The 23748-nt window shown below is 44.2% G+C and overlaps 1 protein-coding gene across 1 annotated transcript in view; it reads left to right on the top strand.

Moving 5' to 3' along the window:
• The first annotated feature begins 8491 nt into the window (after positions 1–8491).
• BRF1 (BRF1 RNA polymerase III transcription initiation factor subunit) overlaps positions 8492–23748 on the top strand; it is a 178613-nt gene continuing 163356 nt past the window's right edge. The window contains exon 1 of the mRNA XM_054068880.1: positions 8492–8804. Within this exon, the coding sequence (XP_053924855.1) occupies positions 8618–8804 (187 nt within the window). The 5' untranslated portion in view covers positions 8492–8617. The remainder of the gene's footprint in view (positions 8805–23748) is intronic.

The following is a 23748-nucleotide window of genomic DNA, read 5'->3' as shown; positions in this document are numbered from 1 at the left end:
GTGGGTATTTCTAATAGTTGCTGGAATGTTAAGATAGTAGATATTTACCTGTTCTGGCCTGCTGGTCTGAAAGAACCCAGCAGCAGTCATTTGTTTACATTAAGATTCCTGTTCTGATTAAGTTTGCTCCAGAAAACTCCGCAGCTCGAGGGTGCTACATCTGCTATCATTCTGATGAGTGCTCTTCCAGACCTCCTTCAGACCTGACTAGATTTTGTCATTTGGGTCTCTTAGGCACCTTTTCTAGCACAGAGATAATGCAAAGACACTCATACCCTAATGGAAATGTTGGTGTCATTACATGATAGGGAAGGGCCAAAGTGGCAGAGCTGTGGACAGTGGGAGGCTCTGATGGGTCATGGTCCTGCAACAAATGACGGGCTGAAAACTGTGTATGAGCTACTCAGTGGAACTGCACAGAGGTAGATGGCATCTCCCTAGTCTTGCTTTCTCTCCGGGATGGCAAAAGCAACCATCCCATGGATCACAGTGCAGGAGGGCAGTCATGCAGAAGGAAAGGGGCCACAGTACCATATGTATGTGTGCTATGAGCTTGACTGCAGAGGAGTTTGGCTAAGAAGGTCTCACCTTCCAGTCATGGGATTTGATGGATTGGATTGGGCTGATAAAGACATGAAAGGGTCCATAGATAAGCTGGACCGTGGTATCCCGGCCGTACCCTTTTATTCACCGTGTGGATGCTGCATGTCAGCATCCCCCATGTCAGTAAAGCAAAGCAAGAGCTCTGTTGATGTGGAGAATATATCTCTGAAGCCAGTTACATCAGCTCTGTCCCAGCTGCCGGGCGTGTCGCAGCAGAAATGCAGGATTTCAACTGGGCTGTTCAAGGTTCATAGGCTATTCAAGAGAATTGTCAACCCAGACCACTGCTGGTATCATTGCGACTGAGTGAAAAATGGTGTGGAGGAAACACAAACCAGTAGGTTAGGATTTTATTTCTGGACTGGAAAAAGAATATTTGCCTTGTGATTTCCCAGCTTAAACTCTCTATGTGGACTTTGCTGAATTTTTCTCTCATTATTCCCATAATTTAATTGTGGAATTTACTCTTTGGGGGCGGAGAAAAGCAAGCCGAAACAAAAACAAAGTACCACAACAACCTTTCAGTTCTGCTATTCAAAAGAAAATTTGTTAGCAGGATATGTGCACTTATTTAATTAGAATGTTTATTAGCTGCTCATTTATTCCTTAAACTATGAGAGGAAACCTTCTTTTTCTCATTTTTCCTAATCTGATTCTGTCTGGGAAAGCTGATAAAATCTCACTTTTTAACTGCAATTTCTCATCCTGTTTTTAGCAGACATGACGGTTGCAAATGAAAGGTGACCACAGAGGGAGTGGTTAAAATGTCATTGCTGTACATTGTTGCATGGGCTGATGATTGTTAGTCACCCTGTACATTGGGAAAGTCTCTTCATAATTTTGTATGCCACAAAAACAGTTTGGTTTTGCTCTGAGCCCACTAAATTGCTGTTTCAGCTGGGTATTTGTTGCAGCCTGTTTGATTACAAAATCTTTGGTCATCTGGATAGTATTTCCGTAGCATGGGTGAGAAGTCACGGTAATAGCTCTAAAGCTTTATTAGGAAGAAAGTTCTACTCTTACATTTTAGCATGGGATAACTACAAAGGGAAGATGGGATTTTTGTTAGCAATGCCAACAGTATAATATTATTCTTTTTTTGGAGATCTTTTCTACTCTCATCACATATATAGCCCCTTTCAGCATGGGATTTATAAATGTAAAATATTGTAGGCAAAAATTATATAGGAATATCTTCTTCCAGCTTTCTCTTCCAAAGAAAATCATATAGGAGTTAAGCTTAACATTTTCTGAAATACTGCATGCATATGCGTGTGAAACTGAACATGCTTAGAGCTCACTGAAATCTTACCTTGCTGCTATTAATATGTGCACTTTGCTAACAAGATGCAGTATTGACAACATTGTTGTCTACTGTACTCATTTAAAAATAATGGTTTTGTGTAATTCTAGCAATATGATACAAACATAACTCACGTAATGAAAACTGGTTCAAAAAGGGACAGAAGACCTCATTATGCAGTGGAATAAATATCTGCTGACTGCTCTGTTCAATTTGGGCTTCAGACTGTAAACTCCTGGGTCAGGTTTTTTATAATCTTGGTGTGAGCTGCCTGATTGAAGCACAGACAATGGAAGGGCAAGCCAAAGGCTCCAGATCTTACTGGCATATTGTTATAACAGATTCCCAATTTTAATTGACCAAAAAAAAAAGAGAAAAAATCGTGTTTATCCCACGAGATGAGGAAGAACTAAAATATGACAATGGGTGGGAGTCTGAACTGCAGAACCTTGAAACAGAGGATGAAGAGGTGGGAACCCACTGTGCCTCCCAGGGAGTGCTGATTTACAGACCTTCCCCTCGGTCAGACCATCAATACTGCAGCTCCCAGTTCTCATCTAAGAGGGTGACCTGTAAAATGTGGAAAACAGATATGATCCCAACCCTTTCTGAGTAAAGCAGAGGTCATCACGGCCATGGTTACAGCATTTCTCTTTTGCGCTGCTGCTGTGGCCTTTTTTCTGTGAAGAAATGGCAAGATTTACTGCTTTTGAGTTTTGCTTCTGGAGGTGCAGAAGAGACTTTTGGATGAGAGTAGGGAAGGGAAGATGTGGCTTGCACAGCACTAGAATTTTTCTCTTAAACTATTTTTTAATTAAAAAAACATTGATGCAGAGACCTACACTGATTATAAATGCCTTATTTTGGAAATTGAGGCAGATTTTACCTTTTTGATTATTTCACATTTAAATAAAACATTTAAATATTTAAAATAAAATATTTAAATGTTAAAGGGATTTTCTGTTTTTTTTTGTTTTGTTTTGTTATTTAGGCTAACTAATTATCAGTGTGAAATAGCTTATTTTACTCCAAGCATTTTTATGGCTGCCCTCTGAAAAATTTTAGTCATCTAATTTATTCAACTAATTCAAACTAGGAAATACGCCAAGTTCTTGAAAATTCTCCAGTGACAGGAAAAGATTGTACTGTGTCTTCTCTAAAATCTAGTGTCGTTTCTATTTAGCCTGCTCATAGCTTTAGATAGTGGACAAAACTTTGTAGTATTGACCAATGGTTTCTTTAGCACTGGGTTTACTTTGGCATATTTGACGTGCTGGGCTGTGTCCACAGAGAAGCAGGCAATGTCCCATAGTTCATTGAAAGGATAATCCTTTGATGTCTTTTAGACCCAAACAGGAGAGAACTGGCCTCACCTACAGGCCAGACTGTACCTATCCAAAATGCTTGGCCCGTCATACATTTTCCTGGTGATAATGGACTGTGCAAAGGAGGACACTGTATTCCTTACTCAGCTTCCAGCCTTTCATCCATGCTGGCAAAGGCAGAGGCGCATGCGTGGCTGCAGCAATGTTCTCTCTTATCTGCAGAGATTTCAGTCTGAAGGGGGTCCCTGACAGCCAGCGGAATCATGACATTATCAAACATAAATAAGTGCTTTTAACTCTATGTTGACACACATGGTCTTAAATAAAACTCAGTTGGCATATTCTTCTTTGATGCTAGCACAGTCATTCTGATTATGGCAGACTTCTGCCTACGAAATGTCAATAAAGACAGTTTGGATTATTAATATCACCAGGTGACAGCCATTTTTTCAATATCCTGCTCTAACATAGCTAGCGAATGCCTGTTTAAGACGCTGTCTTTGCTCCTAATCCTATTTATGACTTGTTAGGTATAATTTGTAAATGGCCAATACTACCCTAGGCACGTTACAGACATAGCTTATAGCATTACTTTTTAACTGCATTGAATTTACCTTGATGCTAAGCAGATAATCCGCTATTGTGCAACTACTTTTCCAAATTGATTCTTCAGAGCTAAAGGAGGTTCACTTTTTATTTACTTTTTTATGTGCTTCTACAGCTTCCCACTCACTGATCTGAACTTGTGGCTTGTAGATCCAAATTGGAGGAAAAAATGGAAACTGTAAGTAATATATGCAGTTTGCCTTTGCATTTGAGTGTGCAGATCCATCTAATGTAATGTTCCTGGGGTATTTTGCCTTGCACGTGAATATTAACTTATAGTGAAAGCCTCATTTTCAGTCTATATAGAAAATGTATTTGTACCAAAGTATCCACTCATGAAGGGTGCACACAAAAATAGCACTTAAATCCAGGCATTTCCTCATTTCAGTTCAATTTCTAGGTACACAGACGCAGTCACTTAAGTAGGCAATTACCTTACTGGAATGGTTGTCTGATGATGAGTGATGAATCCATTAATGTTTGAAGAAACAGGTCTCAGAATGCAAGATTGGCAGAGCAGTGGAGTTGTGTTTTCCCAGCAATGTTTGCCTGTGCTAACATCCTCAAGTGACGGAGGCCTTTAGTTTTTCAGTGCAGAATATAACCAACGCTTCATTGAAAAGGATTTCCTCTTCAGTAGCTGCCATGTATAGATTATTTTGTGTTCAGTAGTGTAGCATTACACTACTTATCTGGAAGAAGAATTACTCCTATGGAGTGGTCCTGATTGAGCGAAGCTATGAAGCATGGGTAAAAAATGCCAACTGACACGAAAGAGATGTGATGGGGCCAAGGATTCATCACTCATTATAGCGCAAGAATTCCAGATGACCAACTGAAATGTTTAGGCCATTTTTAAACTTTTTCACCTGCTACCCAACTAAACGATGATACGCCCCAAACCACCGGATGCTGTGGAACTTGAGAGCATAACCAGAGCAAAAGCTGATTAGACAAACAGATAAAAAGTCTTGCTGCTATGCATTAGCTTTCAGCTGATAAAATCCTTAAGCTGCAGATTGCTAGAAACTAGGAGAACATGTCTATTTTTATCTCGCTTACATCCTTCCAAAAAGCACTCACGGAGCAGCTATGCATCTTCAAGCAGCGAGCTGGCAGGGGAAGTGTCCAGAACCGAATAGCCAGGCAACACTGCTCCCAGCTCCCAGCCAGCCGTTTGCTGATGAGAGACAACTGGCAGTGGCTTTCTGATCTTTATACTCAATATCCATGGGCTTTCCCACTGCAAATTCTGGGTGAGATACCTAAGCTACGGTATTTGTGCTTTCTGCTGTCCTCATATACTAAGAATTGTACCAGGCATGAGTCCTGGGAATGTAATAGGGAAAGCCGTGGGGTCTCTACCACTTGCTCAAGGATCAAGGCTCAGCTAGAAAGTCGCTGTCTCTGAACAGGAGGGATGTGATTGCACAGAGAGAAGTTCAAGTGACTACTACTACTACTACTGATTTAATAGATGCCAGAAACTTTTCTTCTCAGAGCTTTTTAAATTACCATTTATTGATGAATGTAATGAAAACAGTGTCAGGAAATAATCAGAAAAAAAAAAAAAGCAGACCAAAAGTTAAAAAAAAAAGGGAAAACAGACAAGAGAGCAGCCTAACCCCTGAGAGCACTGCACCTCCTCAACGATTCCATTTTCCTTGGGTGCCCTCTCCTGTTCATCACTAGTGTAGCCAAATGCATTTAGGCTGGCGCAGACAAAAAAAAAAGTAGACGTCACTTGCTATCCCCTTATTAAGTTACTCCATTTCGAAATGCCTTGTTCCCCCCTCTATCCAGTGTCCTTATAACCTCATATCCACAGAATCCATGTGCAAATTTGCAGGTTGCATGCACAGTTTATGCCTTACGTTGGGCAGTCCAAAACCACAGGTGGCTTCCTCTGCTTGTGTTTTGTCCTAAGTTATGTGCGTACTCAAAGTCCTTGAGAGTCTTCAGTGACACTCTTAGACCTGACTTTAAGGGGAGTGATTCCAGATGAAGTGCCAGAGAGCTGAGGATGCTCACAGCAGCTGATCAAATCAAGGGATTAAACGTTCCACACATATTCCCCACACAGCCTGGTGTGTTGGGAGGCTCAGTACACAGAATTTTGAGCTCTGATCAAAAAGGCAGAGGTTCTTTTGCTTTTCTGTCAAATGACACTTCACCTTCTGCTTCAAATCATTGTATTTACAGAAGAGGATCCATCTCGTGTGAAAGTACGGTAATGTGTCATCAGCTTCCTCTAGTATATTCCCTGCTGTGCTGTGCAGCGTTTGCAGGAACAGAGTGGGATTCCCTCGCACTCCGGTTGGGATTTGCACAGCCCATTCACATTCTTCCTACTGTTGTATGAGCAGCAGGAAAAAAACCCCAAAACCCCAAACATATCGAATTTTTCAGTAAATGAGAACAGTCCCTCTCTTTGAAACAACTGTCAAACACATATAACCACAGGTGGGTTATATTCGGGGTTTCTGGAGACAGAGCAGGAAGGAAATTGGTTGGTCTGGGCTAACAGACATCCTGATCACCGCTTTTTGTCGCACTTAGGAGTGAAAATAGGATGTATGAAATATGAGAGTAGGTGAAATGGAAAACAGGTCCTCACTCTTCTTAACTAATGGGGCAAAATACTGCACAGAAAGAGGTTTTGTCAATACAATTTTTTAATTGATCAGTTCTTCCTGTGATTCAGGCTTCAGATAATTTACTGGAAATGTAGCATTTTGTTAGCCTAAGTGATCTGAGTTATGGACTATTTATTCAGCAGGCTGAAGGTTATTGGTCACAAAGTCTTTAGTTAACCTTCTTGCAAGCAGAAAGGACCTACTTTCTAATCTTACTGAGGTGAAAAATTACTTACATTTGGCTAGCAGAAAGCGAATTTACAAAAAATGTTTGAAATATTTAAGGGATGTTGTATAAGAAAGCTTTCATGAATGTGAGGCAAAGGATTTCAGTCTTCAGAACTAGGAATCCACTTTGTTTCATCAGCATTACCCTCATCATATAAGAAAGTAAAAATTAAACCACACTTTCTTATTCAGTGTCACATTAAATGAGCTCTTGCACAGCAGCTGTGTCTTATCATCTCAAGAGGATGCTCTGCTGCTCACATTCACAGTGAGAAACTCCAAACTTGTAGGGGACTCCTCAGAAAGGCTGAAAATAAATAATCAAAGCACAAATAATTTTGGAAGGGATGCAAAACTTAGAGCATGACTATGCCTGACAGAGGCCCTCATGGATCAAGACTACATTAGCCTCATTAAGTGAGTTGAAAAGAAACTTCTTAACGGAAAGGTATTTCATAACTACTTGCTGCAGTTTTTCTTGTGTCCATGCTGGCCGCTGTCAGGCATAGTATAGGACAAAGGAGCTGATCTGGTTTTCACAGAATCATAGAATAGTTCGGGTTGGAAGGGACCTTAAAGTTCATCCAGTTCCAACCCCCCTGCCATGGGCAGGGACATCCCACTGGCTCAGACTGCCCAAGGCCCCATCCAACCTGGCCTTGAACACCTCCAGGGATGGGGCAGCCACAGCTTCCCAGGACAACCTGTGCCAGTGTCTCACCACTCTCATGGTGAAGAAATTCCTCTTTATGTCTAGTCTAAATCTGCCCCTCTCCAGTTTATACCCATTCCCCTGGTCCCATCCCCACAAGCCTTTACGAACAGCCCCTCTCCAGCTTTCCTGTAGCCCCTTCAGGTACTGGAAGGTCACTATAAGATCTCCTCGGAGCCTTCTCTTCTCCAGGCTGAACAACCCCAACTCTCTCAGCCTGTCCTCATAGGGAAGGTGCTCCAGCCCTCCGATCACCTTTGTAGCCTCCTCTGGACCCATTCCAACAGCCCCATATCATTCTTATGTTGAGGATTCCTGAAGTGGACTCAGTACTCCAGATGAGGTCTCATGAGAGAGGAACAGAGGGGCAGAATCCCCTCCCTCGCCCTGCTGGCCACACTGCTTTGGATGCAGCCCAGGACACGGTTGGACTTCTGGGCTGTGAGCGCACATTGTCGGCTCATGTCGAGCTTCTCATCGACCAGCACCCCCAAGCCCTTCCCTGTAGGGCAGCTCTCCATCCCATCATCCCCCATCCTTACTGAAACTGCGGATTGCCCTGTGGATTGCTTTGCACGTTTTAAAATTTGATCTCACGCAACATTTGAGTTTGGGTTTTTATGCTCGCTGTGCTGAGCACCCAGTGGTGAAACACCCCCCAAAGCCTTGAAGAGAGTTGGGGACCCCCACGCTCCCACGGACTGGAGCTCAGTGCACGGACCGCCCCTACACGTGCAGGGGGAAGGCTCCGCCCCGGGGTGGGAGAGGCGGGAGGAGGAAGCTCCGCCCCCCGCGAGGAAGGGGCCGGGCGGGGGAGGCTCCGCCCCGGGGGGCGGGCGGGGCGAGAGGAGACCCCGCCCCACGGGGGAGGGGGCGGGAGGGGGCGGAGCCATCCGTCAGTGAGGGAAGGGCCTGGAGGTGGAGCCCCCCAGTGTGGGAGGGGCCGTGGGAGGAGGGGCGGGGACAGGAGGCTCCGCCCCTCAATGAGGAGAGGCGGGGCCGGGCGGAGGAGGGGCCGCCCCCGGAGAATGAGGCACCGCCCCCAAAGAAGGAGGGGCCGGGCCCGGAGAAGGAGCCGTAACCGAAGTCTCGCGAGATCTGGGGGAGTCGGTGCCGCCGCTCTCCTCCCGTGCCGGTGTTGAGGCCTGCGCGGAGCCCGGGCTGAGCGGCGGTGGGACCGGCCGGGTCCCCGCCCGGGGCCAAGATGCCGGGCGGGCGGGTTTGCGCGGCTTGCGGCTGCTCCGAGATCGAGGTGGACGCGGCGCGCGGGGACGCGGTATGCACGGGCTGCGGGTCGGTGCTGGAGGACAACATCATCGTCTCCGAGGTGCAGTTCGTGGAGAACAGCGGCGGCGGCTCCTCCGCCGTGGGGCAGTTCGTGTCGCTGGACGGTGAGAGCGGGACGGGGGTGCCGGGGGGGAGTGGGTGCTGGGAGTTTGAGGTTGGGGAGAAGGTGCTGGGGAGGGGGCGCTGGGAAAGGAGAGGGGAGGGGGCTCTGGGAGAGGACAGGGGGCTCTGGGAGAGGGGAGGGGACTCTGGGAGAGAGGAGGGGAGGGGGCGCTGGGAGAGGAGAGAGGGCTCTGGAGGAGGGGAGGGGAAGGGGCGCTGGGAGAGGAAAGAGGTGGGGGCTCTGGGAGAGAGGAGGAGGCGCTGGGAGAGAGGAGAGGAGGGGGCGCTGGGAGAGAGAAGAGGGGAGGAGGCCCTGGGGGGGGGTGCTGGGGGTCGAGATTGGGGGCTGAAGGGAGTGCTGGGAGAGGAGGGGGATGCTGGGATAAGAGAGGGTGTGCTAAGGGGTTCAAGATTGGGGAAGGGGTGCTGGGGGTCGAGGTTGAGGGGTGGAGCGTGTGCTGGGAGAGGGGAGAGGGTGCTGAGTAGTCGAGGTTGGGGAGGGGAAGGGGCGTTAGAGAAGGGGAGTGGGTGCTGGGGAGGAGTGGGTGCTGGGGAGGAGGTGCTTGGATGGGTAGGGTTGCTGAGGGGAGGGGGGACAATGCCTGGGGAGAGGGTGTGAGGACGGAGTGTTGGGACAGTGTGTGGAGTTGTGTGGAGAGGGGGTGCTGTGGGGGAGAGGGAATGGTGGTGGGGAGGGGGTGCGAGTGTAGAGGGGATGGTGTGTGTGGACAGGGTGCTGGGGGAAGAGGGGACCGTGCATGGGGAGGGAGCGTGGGGACAGAGGGTGGGTGTGTGTGGAGGGGGCACAGTGCGTGGGGAAGGGGTGCTGGGGGTAGATGGGACAGTGTATGGAGAGGGGACAGTATATGGGGAGGGGGCGTGAGGACAGTGGTGGAGGAGAGGAGATGGTGCACGGAGAAGGGGTGTGAGGTTACAGGGGACATTGCGTGGATGGGGGGGAGTGTAAGGGAGAGAGGATGGTATGTGGGGAGGGGGTAATGGAGGAGGGGGACAGTGTATGGAGAGAGAATGTTGGGGGACAAGGGACATTGCATGAGGGAGGGGGTCCTGTAAAAGGTATGAGCTGCAGGGCACAGAATTCAGGGTGCCGCGGGCAGTGTGGGGTCAGCATGCAGGGTTGAGGATGCTGTATCAGAAGGTAGCGTTATGGGGATGCTGCGTGGATGAATGAGTACTGGGGAATAAGGACAATGTTTAAGGAAAAGGGTGCTGTGCAAAGAGGGTATGGGATTGGTGTGTGAGGAACAGGGTGCTGTGCAAAGGGGTGTGGAGAACAGTGCATGGAAAAGCTGTTCGGAGAAGAAACAGGGCTGGTGCACGTGGGAGCTAGTGCTGCACAAAGTGGAAACGGGAGGCAGTACATGGGGAAGAAGTGCAAGGTGAGACGGAAATGGAATGGGAGAGGCTAGGATGCGTGGGGGAAAAAGCTGTGCAAAGTGGGAGAGATGCTCTGAGTGTCATGCAAGTAAGTGCTTGAGAGACCGAAGCTGTGGGTGCAGTGGGTACATGAGAGAAGATTTTGGGGATCTGTATGGGCTGACTAAGTGCACGGGGAATGAGGAGTTATATGAAGTTATTTGGAGTAGGGAGCAGGAGAGTTAGGTGTTTGATGGGTAAAGGGACTTAGTGGATGCGCAGAGACAATGTGATGGAGAAGGAAGAGACTGGAAGTGAAGGGGCAAGAGTCTCCTGTACATAGATGAGATTGGGTGTTTGTGTGAATGCCTTGGAGGATAAGGCCTATGTGCCTGGAAAAGGGCCATATGTTTGGAAGGGAAGAGAAGGAAAACGCGTGTGGGGAATGTGTATAATGAGAAAGAAACATAAGCAAAAAGCACGGAAAGGAGCTTAACAGAGAACCAAGGGGGACTGATGGATTTCATGGCAATGGGGAAGAAAGAGGGGTGATGATAGAGAGGGCAGCGCTGCATATTGGAGTTCAGGATTTTACTATAGACTAAGATTTGCTGATGCCGTTCCTGTCTTCCAAATCAGGGTGCTGGCATTACTTTTTTTTTGTAGCTTAGAAGTAGCTTCTGTATCCTCCACTCTTCCTGTAATGATGTGGAGACTGTTTTTTTTTTTTAAGGGCTTATACTGCCTTTTCCCTCCCACCCAAGATTATACAGGACAGATGGCATGCAAGCTAGAGTGTGTTTTGGGATGCCTTTATCTTATGGAAAAAAAATATGAAAAGGAAAAGAACTGCACCATACTGAGGCTTTTTCTCTTTTTAGATGAATTGCACAGTACTTTCATAAGTTCCTTTAAGGAGACCTTTCCCTTTTGTGGAAGTCCTGAGAGGCTGCTGTTGGCTGAGCATCTCTTTTGATGGATGGTGCATTGGTTCTTTGATCTTTTATAGCTGGTTAGTTACCTGTTGTGTGCTACTCTGACAAATAATTCAAGTGCCCATGAAGACAGATAAGCACCTTGAAGAAAAGTGGGTGTGTAAAAGTGAAAATCTAATTGTAGCACCTTTTTTAGGCACACTTATGGTGGCTTTATCTGGCTGGCACAAGGTGTGGTTGCAGGGGCTTCGCTGTATGTTCACACCGAGATTCTAGCAACTCCCCATAGTGTATGCATTTTGTGAAATGTTTGTGGAAATGATAGAACAGGACTCTCAAAACAATGCTGAGTGGATTTGCTAAGTTACTGCAAGGATGTGTAGGGGTCCTATTTGATGCAGTAAATATTTAAGGAAATTTGAGTATGGTGGTATGGACTGGTATAATTCTTTATGTTCCAAAACAGATGCTTCTGTTGTGAATATTTTCTTTTTGCTTGATTTAAACTGAATGATACAAACTAATCTGAAAAAGTTTATTTGTACTCCAATAACTGTTTTCATGATGTATGCTTGTCTGTTATGCTTGTATGATGCTGATTTAAGTCCTTGGGAATGGGGAGAAAATCCTTTCCTGTATAAGCAAGACAGAATTTGTATCTGTGCTGTGCTTGCTGGAGAATTTCCAATCAAATGTATGTCAGAAAACGCACACTTGCTCAAAGCAACATTTTCCGTTAAGCTATAGCTCTTGGTTACTCTACTGGTTACGTAAGCAGGTTTCCATCAAAATTACCTATTTTTAACACCTTTTCCTGTCACTGTTGTAGCCTCTTTAGGTCTGTGGCTCTGAAGGATCCTCAGTGTATGAAATGCCTTGGGTGAAAGATCCTCGAGACTGCAAACTGGTGTTCATGTGCGGTTCTACTGTGTGGGGAGTTTGCAGTGTGCCTGAGATACTGGTTGTGAGACCTGGGCTCTTCGTCAGTGGAGTTGGACGGCTTGGAAACTGTTGCTTGGGTTTTACAAAGTGAGGGCTGTCAGGTTCTCTGTTGCAGAGCTGGGAGCTGAATGGGGCTGTTGATGTCTATGGAGTTCAGAGCTCCTGCTTGGACAACGTGGTTCCCCAAACCCTTCCAGGATCTGTGAGGGCTTCTGTTTGTGTGCTAATACATGTTGAATGGTTATAGATGCTTTTACTGATAATTTATTTTTGTCTTCATTATAAAGAAGCAAAAAGGAATGGAAAGCACTGAGATAGCATTACTAACTTGGCCAAGCTGCATATTGAGGATCCAGAATCTTGTATTTGATTGCTGAAGGAGGAAGCTAGTGCTGCACTTTGCTCTTAAAACAAAGCGGCTTGGCTAGATCATGCCAAGTCCTCTTTAGTAAGCCCAGCAACCTCGGTATAAAACATGGGAAATTTGTCCTTTTGTTCTGTCAAGGTTCGAAGATGATGTGAGATCACATTTTTTTCCCAGGCAGCGTTTATGTTCAGCTATCAATGTGTAGGAAGCCACAGCCTCACCACTGATGCCTTTCAGAGAGGGGTTTGATAGGGCTAGTCTTTTCCAATGCAGATGTCTTAGTCTGTTTCCATTGTTTTGACAGTTTTAGCAACAGAGCATGAAAGTGAGGGGTTGTGCTTGAATATGACTGAAAGATCTTGCTTTACTACTGTAGCGAGGTTTGGGGAAATGAGGCTTCTAAGTCTGGTAGGCAAAAGGGCAGAAGCAGCGAAGGAGTAAATAGATGGATGTCCAGTTAAATATGGGAGGGTAATGCTTTTCAGCAAATTGAAGGCATGCCTTGCAGATCTTTTGGAGTTTTCTGAAGACGTAACTGGGCAAAGCAGATTGTTTGACTTGCAAAAGGTGGTCAGCAAGATACTTCACTGAAAGCTTTTAAAGAGTCTGAGCTGTCATGGATAAGGGAAGGTCCTTACTGAGCAGAGTAACTACTCGAATTACAAGAAATATAGGCTAGAAATAATTAATAAGTCTCCTGAAGGAGATGGCAGTAAAGTTCCACAGGAATCTGGGCTGATGATCTGGAAAAGAGGTGAATGGTGAGTTAATGAGGTTTGCTGGCAACACTGAATTATTTGGCTTAGTGAAGACTATAGAAGAACTTGTTGCTGTTAGTAGCTGGAGTTGCAGTGAGAAGTACGATTGTTTCTTTCCTTCACGTGTGTGATGTAGAATCTGGACTTGGGAGGGAGATCCCTAGCTCTTAATGGATAGCTCTGTAAAAAAACATTTAGTTCACTGTTCTTTCACAGTACAAAAAATAGGGTGGGAAGGGGAATATTATAAGTTATCATGAAAAGGATGTGATAGCATATGTTACTGTTACATGTCCACTGCACTATCTGCAGCTTAAATACTGTTTGCACTTCTGGTCTATTCATTTCTTTTCTATCTCCTCCTCAAGAAAACCTCTAACAGAACTAGAAAAGGTGTAGAGAGGAAGATGATGTGATTGAGAAGAGGTCTTCTTGAAATGCTTCTAAGTGAGAAATGACTGAATAGACTCAACTTCTTCAGACTGGAAAAGTGATTGAGTGGGGACATGGTAGAGATCTGTATGTGCCATAGAATAATATGGCAAGGATGAGTGATTGTTCACTATTGCATACTGCAAAAATTAGTGAGTGCTAAGAAAGTTAGCATCTAGCTTATTTTAAAGGTAGAAAGTGAAAGTAGGAGGATCGGAGAACATCAGGAGGGTTTGGTTTTTTTTTTCCTGGGAAAAAAACCCAATAACTGCGACTCTTGTGTATGTTAAAAATTTACATGGGTTAAAAATAACTGGACAAACAATAAAAATGTGTTGTGGCCATTAAAGCAAAGATACTATTTCTGGCTCAGGAAATCCTTAAGCCACAGTTCTCTAGACTCTGGGAGAATACATGAGAGAAGTATTGTGACAAGTTTTGCTCCTGGGTTTTGTGCGCGCTTCTAGGCATGTGCATTCGTGGACCTCACAGCTCAGAGGTAGGATACTGAACTAGATAGTCCTTTGGTCTGACTTGGCATTGCTGTCCTTCTGAGTCTTCAGAGGAAGATAGTGTTCTTTGAGCTCTACAACGATGCTTTTGAGGGTTTTGGCCATTCTTTTAAAACTGGTCCAAGAATCAGGGGGCTGTGATTTTGCAGCATAAAGTGTAGGTGTCCCTGGGTATTAACACTGATTTCATTTTTTTTTCTTTTATCTTGTGTTTTGGGAAGTGATGAATTCAAAACTCCTCTGACTTTTGCAGTTCACGTAGGTGTGTTTTGTCTTGAAAATGCTTGGCTAATTCTTTTGAACTCCTTGTGAGAAGTTGGTAGTAGAGATATTTATAGTTGACAGTCTACGATAAGAAGTCCAGAAATACACATCACAAGAGAAAGCTTTAGTTAGAATAAGGTTTATCAAGTTGTGTATCACAGAATCAGAGAATGGTTTAAGTTGGAAGGGACCTTAAAGATCATCCAGTTCCAACTGCCCTGTCACAGACAGGGACACCTTCTACTGGATCAGGCTGCTCAAAGCCTCATCCAACCTGGCCTTGAACACCTCCAGGGATGGGACATCTGTGACTTCTCTGGGCAACCTGTGCCAGTGCCTTACCACTCTCACAGTAAAAAATTTTTAGACTAGATACTGGAAAAACCTCCCCTCTTTCAGCTTAAAACTGTTACCCCTCATCCTATCCCTTCACTCCCTGATAAAGAGCGCCTCACCAGCTTTCCTGTAGCCCCCTTAAAGTAATGGGAGGCTGCTATGAGGTCTCTCTGGAGCCTTCTCTGCTGTAGGCTAAACAAGCTCAACTCTCACAGCCTTTCTGCATATGGGAGGTGCTCCAGGCCTTGGATCATCTTTGTGGTCTCCTCTGGACTCGTTTTAACAGATACATGTCCTTCCTGTGCTGAGGATGCCAGAACTGAACACAATGCTACAGGTGAGGCCTCTTGAGAGCAGAGTAGAGGGGCAGAATCGTCTCCCTTGCCATGCTGTTCACACTTCTTTTGATGCAGCCCAGGATACGGTTGACCTTCTGGGCTGCAAGTGCACATTGCTGGCTCCTGTTGAACTTCTCATTAACCAGCACCCCTTCCCTTCAGGGCTACTTTCAATCCATTGTCTGCCCAGCCTGTGTCTGTTCTTGGAGTTGTCCCAACCCAGGTGCAGGACCTTGCCTTTGGCCTTGTAGAACTTCATGAGGTTCGCTTAGGCCCACCTCTCAAGTCTGTTAAGGTTCCTCTGGATGACATCCCTTCCCTCTAGCGTGTTGACCACGCTACACGGCTTGGTGATGTCAGCAAACTTGCTGAGGGTGCCCTCAATCCCACTGTCCTTGTTTGTGACAAAGATGTTAAACATCCCTGGTCCCAATACTGAGCACTGAAGAACACCACTCATTGCTGGTCTCCACTTGGACATTGAGCCATTGACCACAGCTTTCTGAGTGTAACTGTCTTGCCAATTCCTTATGCACAGTGTGGTCCATCTGTCAAATCCTCGTCTCTCTGATTTAGAGACAAGAGTACTGTGTGGGACAGCGTCAAGTGCTTTGTACAAGTGCAGGTAGATGATGGCAGTTACTCTTCCATTATCCACCAGCGCTGTAGCCCCATTGTAGAAGGCCATCAGATCTGCCAGGCATGATTTGCCCTTAGTGAAGCCATGCTAGCTGTTGCCAATTATTTCTTATTTTCCATGTGTCTCAGAAGAGTTTCCAGGAGGATCTGCTCCATGATCTTGGCTAGGCACAGAGGCAGGAATGACTGGCCTATAGTTCTCTGAGTCTTTCTTTTTTGCCCTTCTTAAAAATGGGGGTATATTTCCCACTTTCCAGCCAGTGGGAACTTCACCAGACTGCCAAAGCTTCTGAAACGTAACAAATAGTGGCTCAGCAGCTTCATCTGCCAGGTCCCTCAGGCCCTGTACTGGTCCAGTTTAATTGTAAATTCTGTTGCAGGTGGTCACAGTCAGGTGAGAGTCCAGCTTGGAACACTTAACCCTGGCCATGTTATTCTCTTGAAGCTTGTGAAGAGTTTGTGTTGAAATAAAGTTTCAGAGCTTGAGTGATTTGACCCTGGGTAAGTCAGATACTAGTGGAAAAGGGTTGTCGTGCACCATGGAACTCTTAATTGCACAGAAAACATTTAAGGCACGTGCTTTTCCTAGCTGAGTCTACTTTTGAAGAGTAACCACCCACCTTATTATTGATTGTCAATTCAGACTGTCTCGAACTAGCCAAGGAAGGTTGTTCTCTGTGGCTTCTTGTCAAACTTGGGAAGCATTTGAATTAAAATTCGTCATTCTGCTAATTGGAATGAACACTTTTTTTAATACCCAAGTTCTTAACAGACTCCTATTGATCATAACATTTGAACGCATCCCAGTGTTCAGTACAGCAGTACTGTGTCTTAGAGTGAGCTGTTTCTCCCTCTCCGTTACACTGTAATTGCATCCTGGAAGACAAGAGCTCCACCGAGTCCTTCACCAGTCTGCATTAGTTTTATGGCAGCTGCTTTTGTACAAAGGCAAGTTACAAGTCATGCATTACGTTTGAAGGTGATGAATTCTCTGATCAGTCTTTTGCTGTGTCTGGCTGGGAGTCCCCTGTTTTGTGGTAGTTGTTGGGAGAAAACTTTTTTCACAGGTATTTTCCCTGAGGCTGACAGCAGAAAAAAAGCAAGTATGAAGCCAAAGAGAGTGAGGGGAGGAAAGCTCAACGTAATGCAAAAAACAGTAGTCCAGATCTCTCATCAGGTTTTTGTTTAAAGAAGCTGAGAAAGTGGAAGTCTAGAGCTTTAATCTGACACTACACAGAGAAGAAGCCAGTCCCACCTGAGAGAAAGCTGATGTGCAGTGGCAAGCTTGAAGACACAAAGAAAATGTGGCATGAGAATAGGGCATTGCGAGGCCTACTGAGCTTGTGATCCTGAAATATATTGTCTCTGAGGAAGCTCAGCTTCTTTTGTTCCAGAAATCAGCTTTAAATTCTTGGTAATAAGAAGAGAAAAATAGCATCTGATAAGCTTCTTGGGAACAAACCATAAGGCAGTCTGGAAACCTGTGCTTTAGAAGTGTTTGTGCGATTTGGTGGCAGGAAAGCCTCCTGCTTTGCCAGACACTGCTTACCCTTGTTGTCCCTGACCAGCTTCTCCCTCCCCACAGCCTCAGACCCTTGTGGGCATCAGTCCCTGCCTCAGCAACTGCATCAGGGCTGGTCTTCAGCTCCCCACAGTGCTGCCTGGCCGTGGGTCCCACCTAGCCTCAGTTGATCCCTATCACCTGGGCTGGCCACCCTAGAGCAGTGTCTGACCCTGGTCCCCCTTGCTGGGCCCGATCCTGACCCCCATGTGCAGGCTGGCATCCCGCCTGGCCTCAGCCTATCCCTGGCTATGCAGAGGTGCCTAGTGCCCCAGGCTGGGGGTGCCCTTGGTGTGATACAGAGTTTGGGGTCGCATCTCCAGTAAACACGTAATTTGGAATGATATTTCAGAAGCTTTTAGCTAACTCTTACTTAGTGCATCTTCTCCAGCCAGCTGCTTGTTTTTAAAAAACTGGCAGAAACCTCACCGTTTGGAGACCTCCATCCTCCTCTCAGATTTGTCTGAAAGTGGGCAGAGGGAGGAGAGCGGTGGGCAGCACTGCTGTGTGTACCCTTTTCCCTGGGGGAAATGAAGATGAATAGTGAAGGTTGGCATGATGAAATGCAGCCTCTGTAATCTGAGACAGCAGAACAGTAGGATAGAGAAGACAAACCAGTGGAGATAGGGGCATTTATCAGCTCCCGATAAGACCTACGGGATATTTCATCCTCAAAGTCACCCTGCAGTATGATGGTTATGGAGTGACTGTAGGCTGATCAGCAAAGTGGTGTGATTCCTCTACAAGACTTGCCCTGCCTTTGGGATTTAAGTATGTCTGTGTGAGACTGAGCAGCGTGACTGTCTTGAAACAGTTTTTTTGGTTGATTACTTGGAATTTCTGTTTGTTTTGGTGGCTTTTGGTTAAGAATATTTAATAAAGTAAATTAAAAATGTATGTTCTTTAAATGCTAGATTGGCATTTGCTGTTTGAGATTTACAGTTAAGGGTGTGAATTAATCTTTTAACTTACTCTTGCTCAGTGACTAAGCCAGGAGATTTTAGGATGGTTACTAATATATGGACATAATCATAGAGATGGGAGGTTGTGAGGGGCGTTGACAGCATTAGTCCAACTTCAGCACCCAGTCAGGATCACCTAGAGCTTAAGGCACTTGTACAGCATGCATACATTAAGACTCTCCATCTACATATGTGCGTGAGTTTGCAAGATAGTAAATTGAGGCTGAGGGGAAGAACGTTACTTGCGGAAAGTTGTCTGCTTGCTTTTGTTCATAGGGAGAAATGAAAGTTGTGAAGTAGTAGCCCTTAACACACCAAGTGTGTTTGTTAAAACTTTCAACGTACAAGGCTCCGTAACACTTAACAAGTAGGCTGTTTCAAATGTTAGAATATGGCAGAAAAGTTTCTTGTTGCTAATATATATATATTTTTTGTTGCAAGTAAATTATAAGCATAACCCATTTGCACTGCCATAAACTCTGAACGTGTACCTTTACCCTGCAGTGTCCCTTGGCAAATGTAATGTAGCTTACCCTTTAGTAAAGTTGTGGTATGCTCAGTTTTTCAGGTTTGCCTATGGAGGCGTACTGGAAGGGTTTGTTTGTACTGTTTTGTCCTTATAGACTTCATGATGGCTTTCTCTCTAGGAGTGTGAGCTATATCTACCTCAAGTGTAGAACTTCGCTGGTGTTCACATCGATCAGAGTATTTCAGTCCTTTTAGGGGTTTGTGGAAATGAAAAGTTATGGTCAGCAAGCTGGAAAGTAGAGAGAGACTAGACACAGGGAGGAAAAGCTTTCATAAAATTTAAGCTAAGTGTACTAGCCATTAATTCTCTGTGCCTTTTTTACTGTCAGAGTAAGTGCTAGTGAGGCAGTTGGTAAGAGGATGAACTCTGTTTTTTTGTATCTGGTTCTGTGGGTTTGTCTTGTCATTTAAGTACAAAAAAGGATTCTTCTATATCTTTCAATATTACAAAATTGGGAGGGATGGGGGTTTTATTTTTGATTGGTAGTTGTGAATTGGTGTCCACGTACGATTTGTTGGTAGACCAAATCCTGACAAAATAGTTCTTATAGTGCACCCTTGAACAGTCCTGAAGTGGGTTCCATCAGTAATGTATACACTAAATTTGAAAAGTGAAAATAATGTTAATTATAATGTTAATAACATCAAAATTCCTCTTGCTTATGGTCCAGATTTCTAGAGATGAACCTCATTCACAGTAAATTTTAAATTCTGTAGAGTGATCATGATGTGATTTACAACACAAAAGGAAGTGTGGGTATGCTGAATTTGCAGACCTTTTTGGAAAATCCTGGAGAGTATTTACCTGTTATACTTTGTTGTGGTTTTTCTCACTACAAAACTGAATCATAATTGTGTTGAGAAGGAAGAGCTGAAACTTGCATCTACTTTGTGCAAAAAAGTAATTATCCACTAGAGGTTTTAGTAAGAACTGAAACAATTTTTGCTTCTCTTCTGAAATCCTCCAGGTGGCAATATTGCATTAGAGTGAAGCCTGTAGTGTTTTTGCTGGCGTTGGGTGTTTTGTATTCTGTCCTTGTGATGACAACCAATGCTTGCTTGAAGTGCTGCAGAGTACACAGCTCTCAGTTGTGAAAATGCTGAATCGTGCTGGTGACTTGGATATATATTGGTTTTGTAGACTTATGCAGCTCTAACCTCGGTGTGATGGACACAACAGCATATTTATCTCCTCAGTTGATAGTTATGAAAATAAGCCCATAGCTATGCAGGAGGTGATTAAAAGTTTGTCTATGTAAGTTTGTTCAGCAGGTAGCACTTCAGTGGGCTGTGGCGTACACAGATCTGTTAACTTCCCTGTAAAAATGGTTGTGAAAATGATTTTGGTAACAGACTTGAGTAGTTTTGTGTGTTCAGAAAACTTTAATTATATCATTTTGCTATTGTAGGCATGAATTGTAGTGGGACATTTACTTACTCTAATATGAAAAACTAACAAGCTTCCTACCTTAGACCATAAAAATCAAAAGGAAAGTATGTAGCCTACCCTGATTATGAAACCATTGGTGTGATGCTGTCTGCATTCTTTACCAGACTTGGATTTTATGTTGTCTCTGTAAATGATGTGGACTTTAAACTAAAGGTTGTTCTGCTGCTTGCTGCTGGAGAAAGGGCTGGTGTTTTCCAGTTTTAATCTCACAGGGAAGAATTTTGGTAGGACTGGTCCTATCAAATAATACACACTTCAAATTGCAAGCAGCGTCATTCCCTGTCTTCACTTGCTCATTTACGCAGAGGAAACAAAATCCATAAGACTGGGATTAAATGTGTTTTTTCTCCAGGTGTTGAATCTGAAACTCAGCATGTCACTAGCTCCTGGAAAAGTGGCAGATAACCGAGTTGGCTGCTTTTCGCCTCCTCTTTATGGAAGGATGTGTGTTGGGTCACAAGAGATGTGTTAAGTGCTGTTCCTTTTTGTTGCTGTTCAAGGTTACCACAGATTTCAGGCTTTCCTTGCTCCTTTTGCTGCTTGAGGAACATTTTTTGAGAGAAGCAGAGTGATGTGACTGCCTTTGTTAGTGAGTCAGTGGAGCAAACCAGAAAGGGCCAAGGTGCCCGAGTCTGATCCTGCATGCAGTGACTGCTACAAGGAGCAGGTGTGGGTATGGCTGCTCTTGGTTGCCCGAGGGATGGTTGCTGTAGCTCAGTGCTTGAGTAAAGTGGGGTTTCAGGCTGGGTCTGGACCTGCATAAGTTGTGACTAAGTATCATCAAGTTTCCAGGTATACGATTTCCTGCATCTTCAGTTCTTTTCTTTTGAGGTCTTGGGGCACTGTAAGCCACCGAGAGGACCACAGAAAATGGAGCAGCTGTGCTTCTGAGCTGCCTGGCACATCTGTCCACACTTTCTGTTGCCCAGAAGTGTCCAAAGCTAACTTGGAGAGGAGGCTTTAGCTATGCAAAGCTGAGAATCTGAGGTAGTTCTGAGGTAGAATCTGAAAATGATCAGTAGATGACACCGTACCTTGGGAAGGGCTGCCTCGTGGAGCAGGGTATTTGGGTTGGTTAAGGCAAATGTTACTGCTGATGTTGAAGATTTGGCAGGCAGTACTTGCAGACACCAAATTCTTCTCAGATATATTTTTGTATATCTTGAAAGCTGAATGTGAAAATGCAAAAGCCTGTTTAATTCACTTTTGAAGTTGTAGAGGGAAAAATGGAAAAGGTCAAGAAATGCAAAATTTTCACTTAAGCTGGGATGTTATTTTGGTTGTGCCTAGCAATTGCTGTTCTTTTCCTTTGAACTTTTTAAATGACTAGCTTTGTAGGGATTTTTGTCTTTAAATGAATTTGATTACTTCAGTTTTTTCTTTTTTAAAGAGTTTATCTTTTTATTACCCAGCTGAACAGTTGTGTTAATGAGTTGGGCTTGTATTCTGCTTATAAAGATTAAAGCTGATGGTGAGACTTCATAGTCAATGGCAACATTAGTTTGCAGTTCTGAGAATATAAGTGCTCAGCAGACTAGTTTTCTGTCAGTTTTCAAAGCCAAATGCTAATTAGAGACGTGCAGTCTTTCCAGTTAACTCACTGAGAAATGGGCACATAAATTCTGATACCAGAATTTGTCTTTCAGATAGCTCTGCTATTATCTGCTGCAGAGTCTATAGCTTAGCAAAAAAATGACTTTTATGTACAATGTTATGTCTTGATTTCTAATGAGAAAGAGTCTTAAAGAACAAACCCGCTGAAATGTTGGCTTAATTTTATTTTGTTTGTATTATTTCTGGATTTTAGCTTCCAAGCAAGCTAAATTTATTTTGTTAATAGTATTGTTTATCACCACTCGAAGATTGTTTTTGCATAAGCTTTTTAGTAACAACGGGAAGCCCTGTGACAGAGAAATGTAGCTGTTTTGAAAGTTATGGTGCAGTAGAGTTCAGTATTTTCATGTATTGAAAGACAGAGGGAACTGAGAAGTGTTCTGGAGCCTTTGTGCATGGAGGGAGGCAATTGCTTGATGATGCCTTTGATGCCAGTGCTGGACAAGCCTGCTGCCTTCAGCCTGCTCTGCTGTTTGTTCCTGCTCTGCCCTGTAGTTTACCACCTCCTGCACTCTAGTGATGCTTGAGCATCTCTCCTGATGCAAATTGGACAAGCGAGGTAGCCCATGGCAAACCAAACCTTAAAGCAACAAGGAAAGGAGGATAGGAAACAGAGTTCCTAAAGTTAGATTTGCTACTGAATAAAATGCATGTAGAAGTATTGTCGCTGTTAGCAGGGTAAACCATTCGTGCTGAATATACACCAAAATGTGTGCTAGTTTGGTAACCTCTCTGTTTTGCATCATCAGTTTGTTTTGGAGCATTTGTAGAAAGGCTAGACTGTACCTATAAGAAATATTGTTGTCTATAAATATAGTTTGGAGGAAATATAGAGTTGGGAGACCTACCTCTATCTAGTGGGGAGGTCACTATTGAATATTTTTCTTTTCTAATGAGTATGTTGAACTGAAGTACTTAAGCTGTGGAGCATCTGTGTGAGAGCTGCTGGTTATTGTTTGTTGACAGGATCTGTTAAGTGAAGTTAGTTTCTGTTGTGGCTAGCGCTAGAAACCTTATTTAAAGGTTGTATGGAAAATTAAGCTTCAAAGACTTTTATAGACCATAATATCATCTAACATCTAATATTAGCTTTTCTGTTTTTCTTCTTCAACATAGATGTGTATTAAATGCAGTTGAGAAGAGAGTAACTAAGAAAGTCTGTAAGAGGGAACAAGTTGGGTCAGTTTCTCATCCCTTCTACCTGCTACACAAGTGTCTTATTCGGTAGTGTAGGAGAAATGTCCTGAACTGCTTTCAAGTGATACTTCACTCCTCTGTATGTTTCTGTCCCAAAGCCATTCTAGTTTGTTCTAGAGAGCTGATAGAAGATGAGAAAGCATAGCTGCAAGAACTTGAGGAAAAACTGTAGGCATTGTAGGGAACAAGATTACTTTTTCCCTTATTCTGAAGAGCAGACTACTTGAATTAAGCAGAAGTCCAATTACTAACAAATTACTTGTTTTCAATCCTGTGCAGTTTGACTTTTGGTCTCACTTGCTATTAAGCTGATAGAGTTGAATATCCTGCTGGAGGTAGCCTGATTGTTTTTAAAAAACTTGCTGCTTTAATGGGAGACTATTTCTGTCCTTGGTAGCTTAATTCCCTGTTCTGCAAGATTGGTTTGCATGAGTAGTTCCATTGACTCCCCGAGGACTCTGCATTCAGGCGCCTCAGCGTTGGCAGAGATGCATAAACCAGCTCTAGTTTATGCTGATTTACAACTCGGAATTTAGTCTCCAGCCTTTCAGGGTGCAAACATAGCAGTTCCAGGCTTGCAGTTTTAGTAGCCTGAATGTCACTGTGTGTGCCTAATGTTAAATTGAAGTTATTTTAAAGTAAGAGTTAATGTCTGTAGTAGCCAACACAGTCATTTCTGAATGCTAAGCATGTTTTGTGTTCTGTAGTGCCAGCAATTAGCTATTAAAATACTG

The sequence above is a fragment of the Cuculus canorus genome, chromosome 5, assembly GCF_017976375.1.
Source record: "Cuculus canorus isolate bCucCan1 chromosome 5, bCucCan1.pri, whole genome shotgun sequence".
Taxonomy (NCBI): domain Eukaryota; kingdom Metazoa; phylum Chordata; class Aves; order Cuculiformes; family Cuculidae; genus Cuculus; species Cuculus canorus.
The sequence above is the reverse complement of the archived record's forward strand: the minus strand, read 5'-3'. Positions and strand labels throughout refer to the sequence as shown.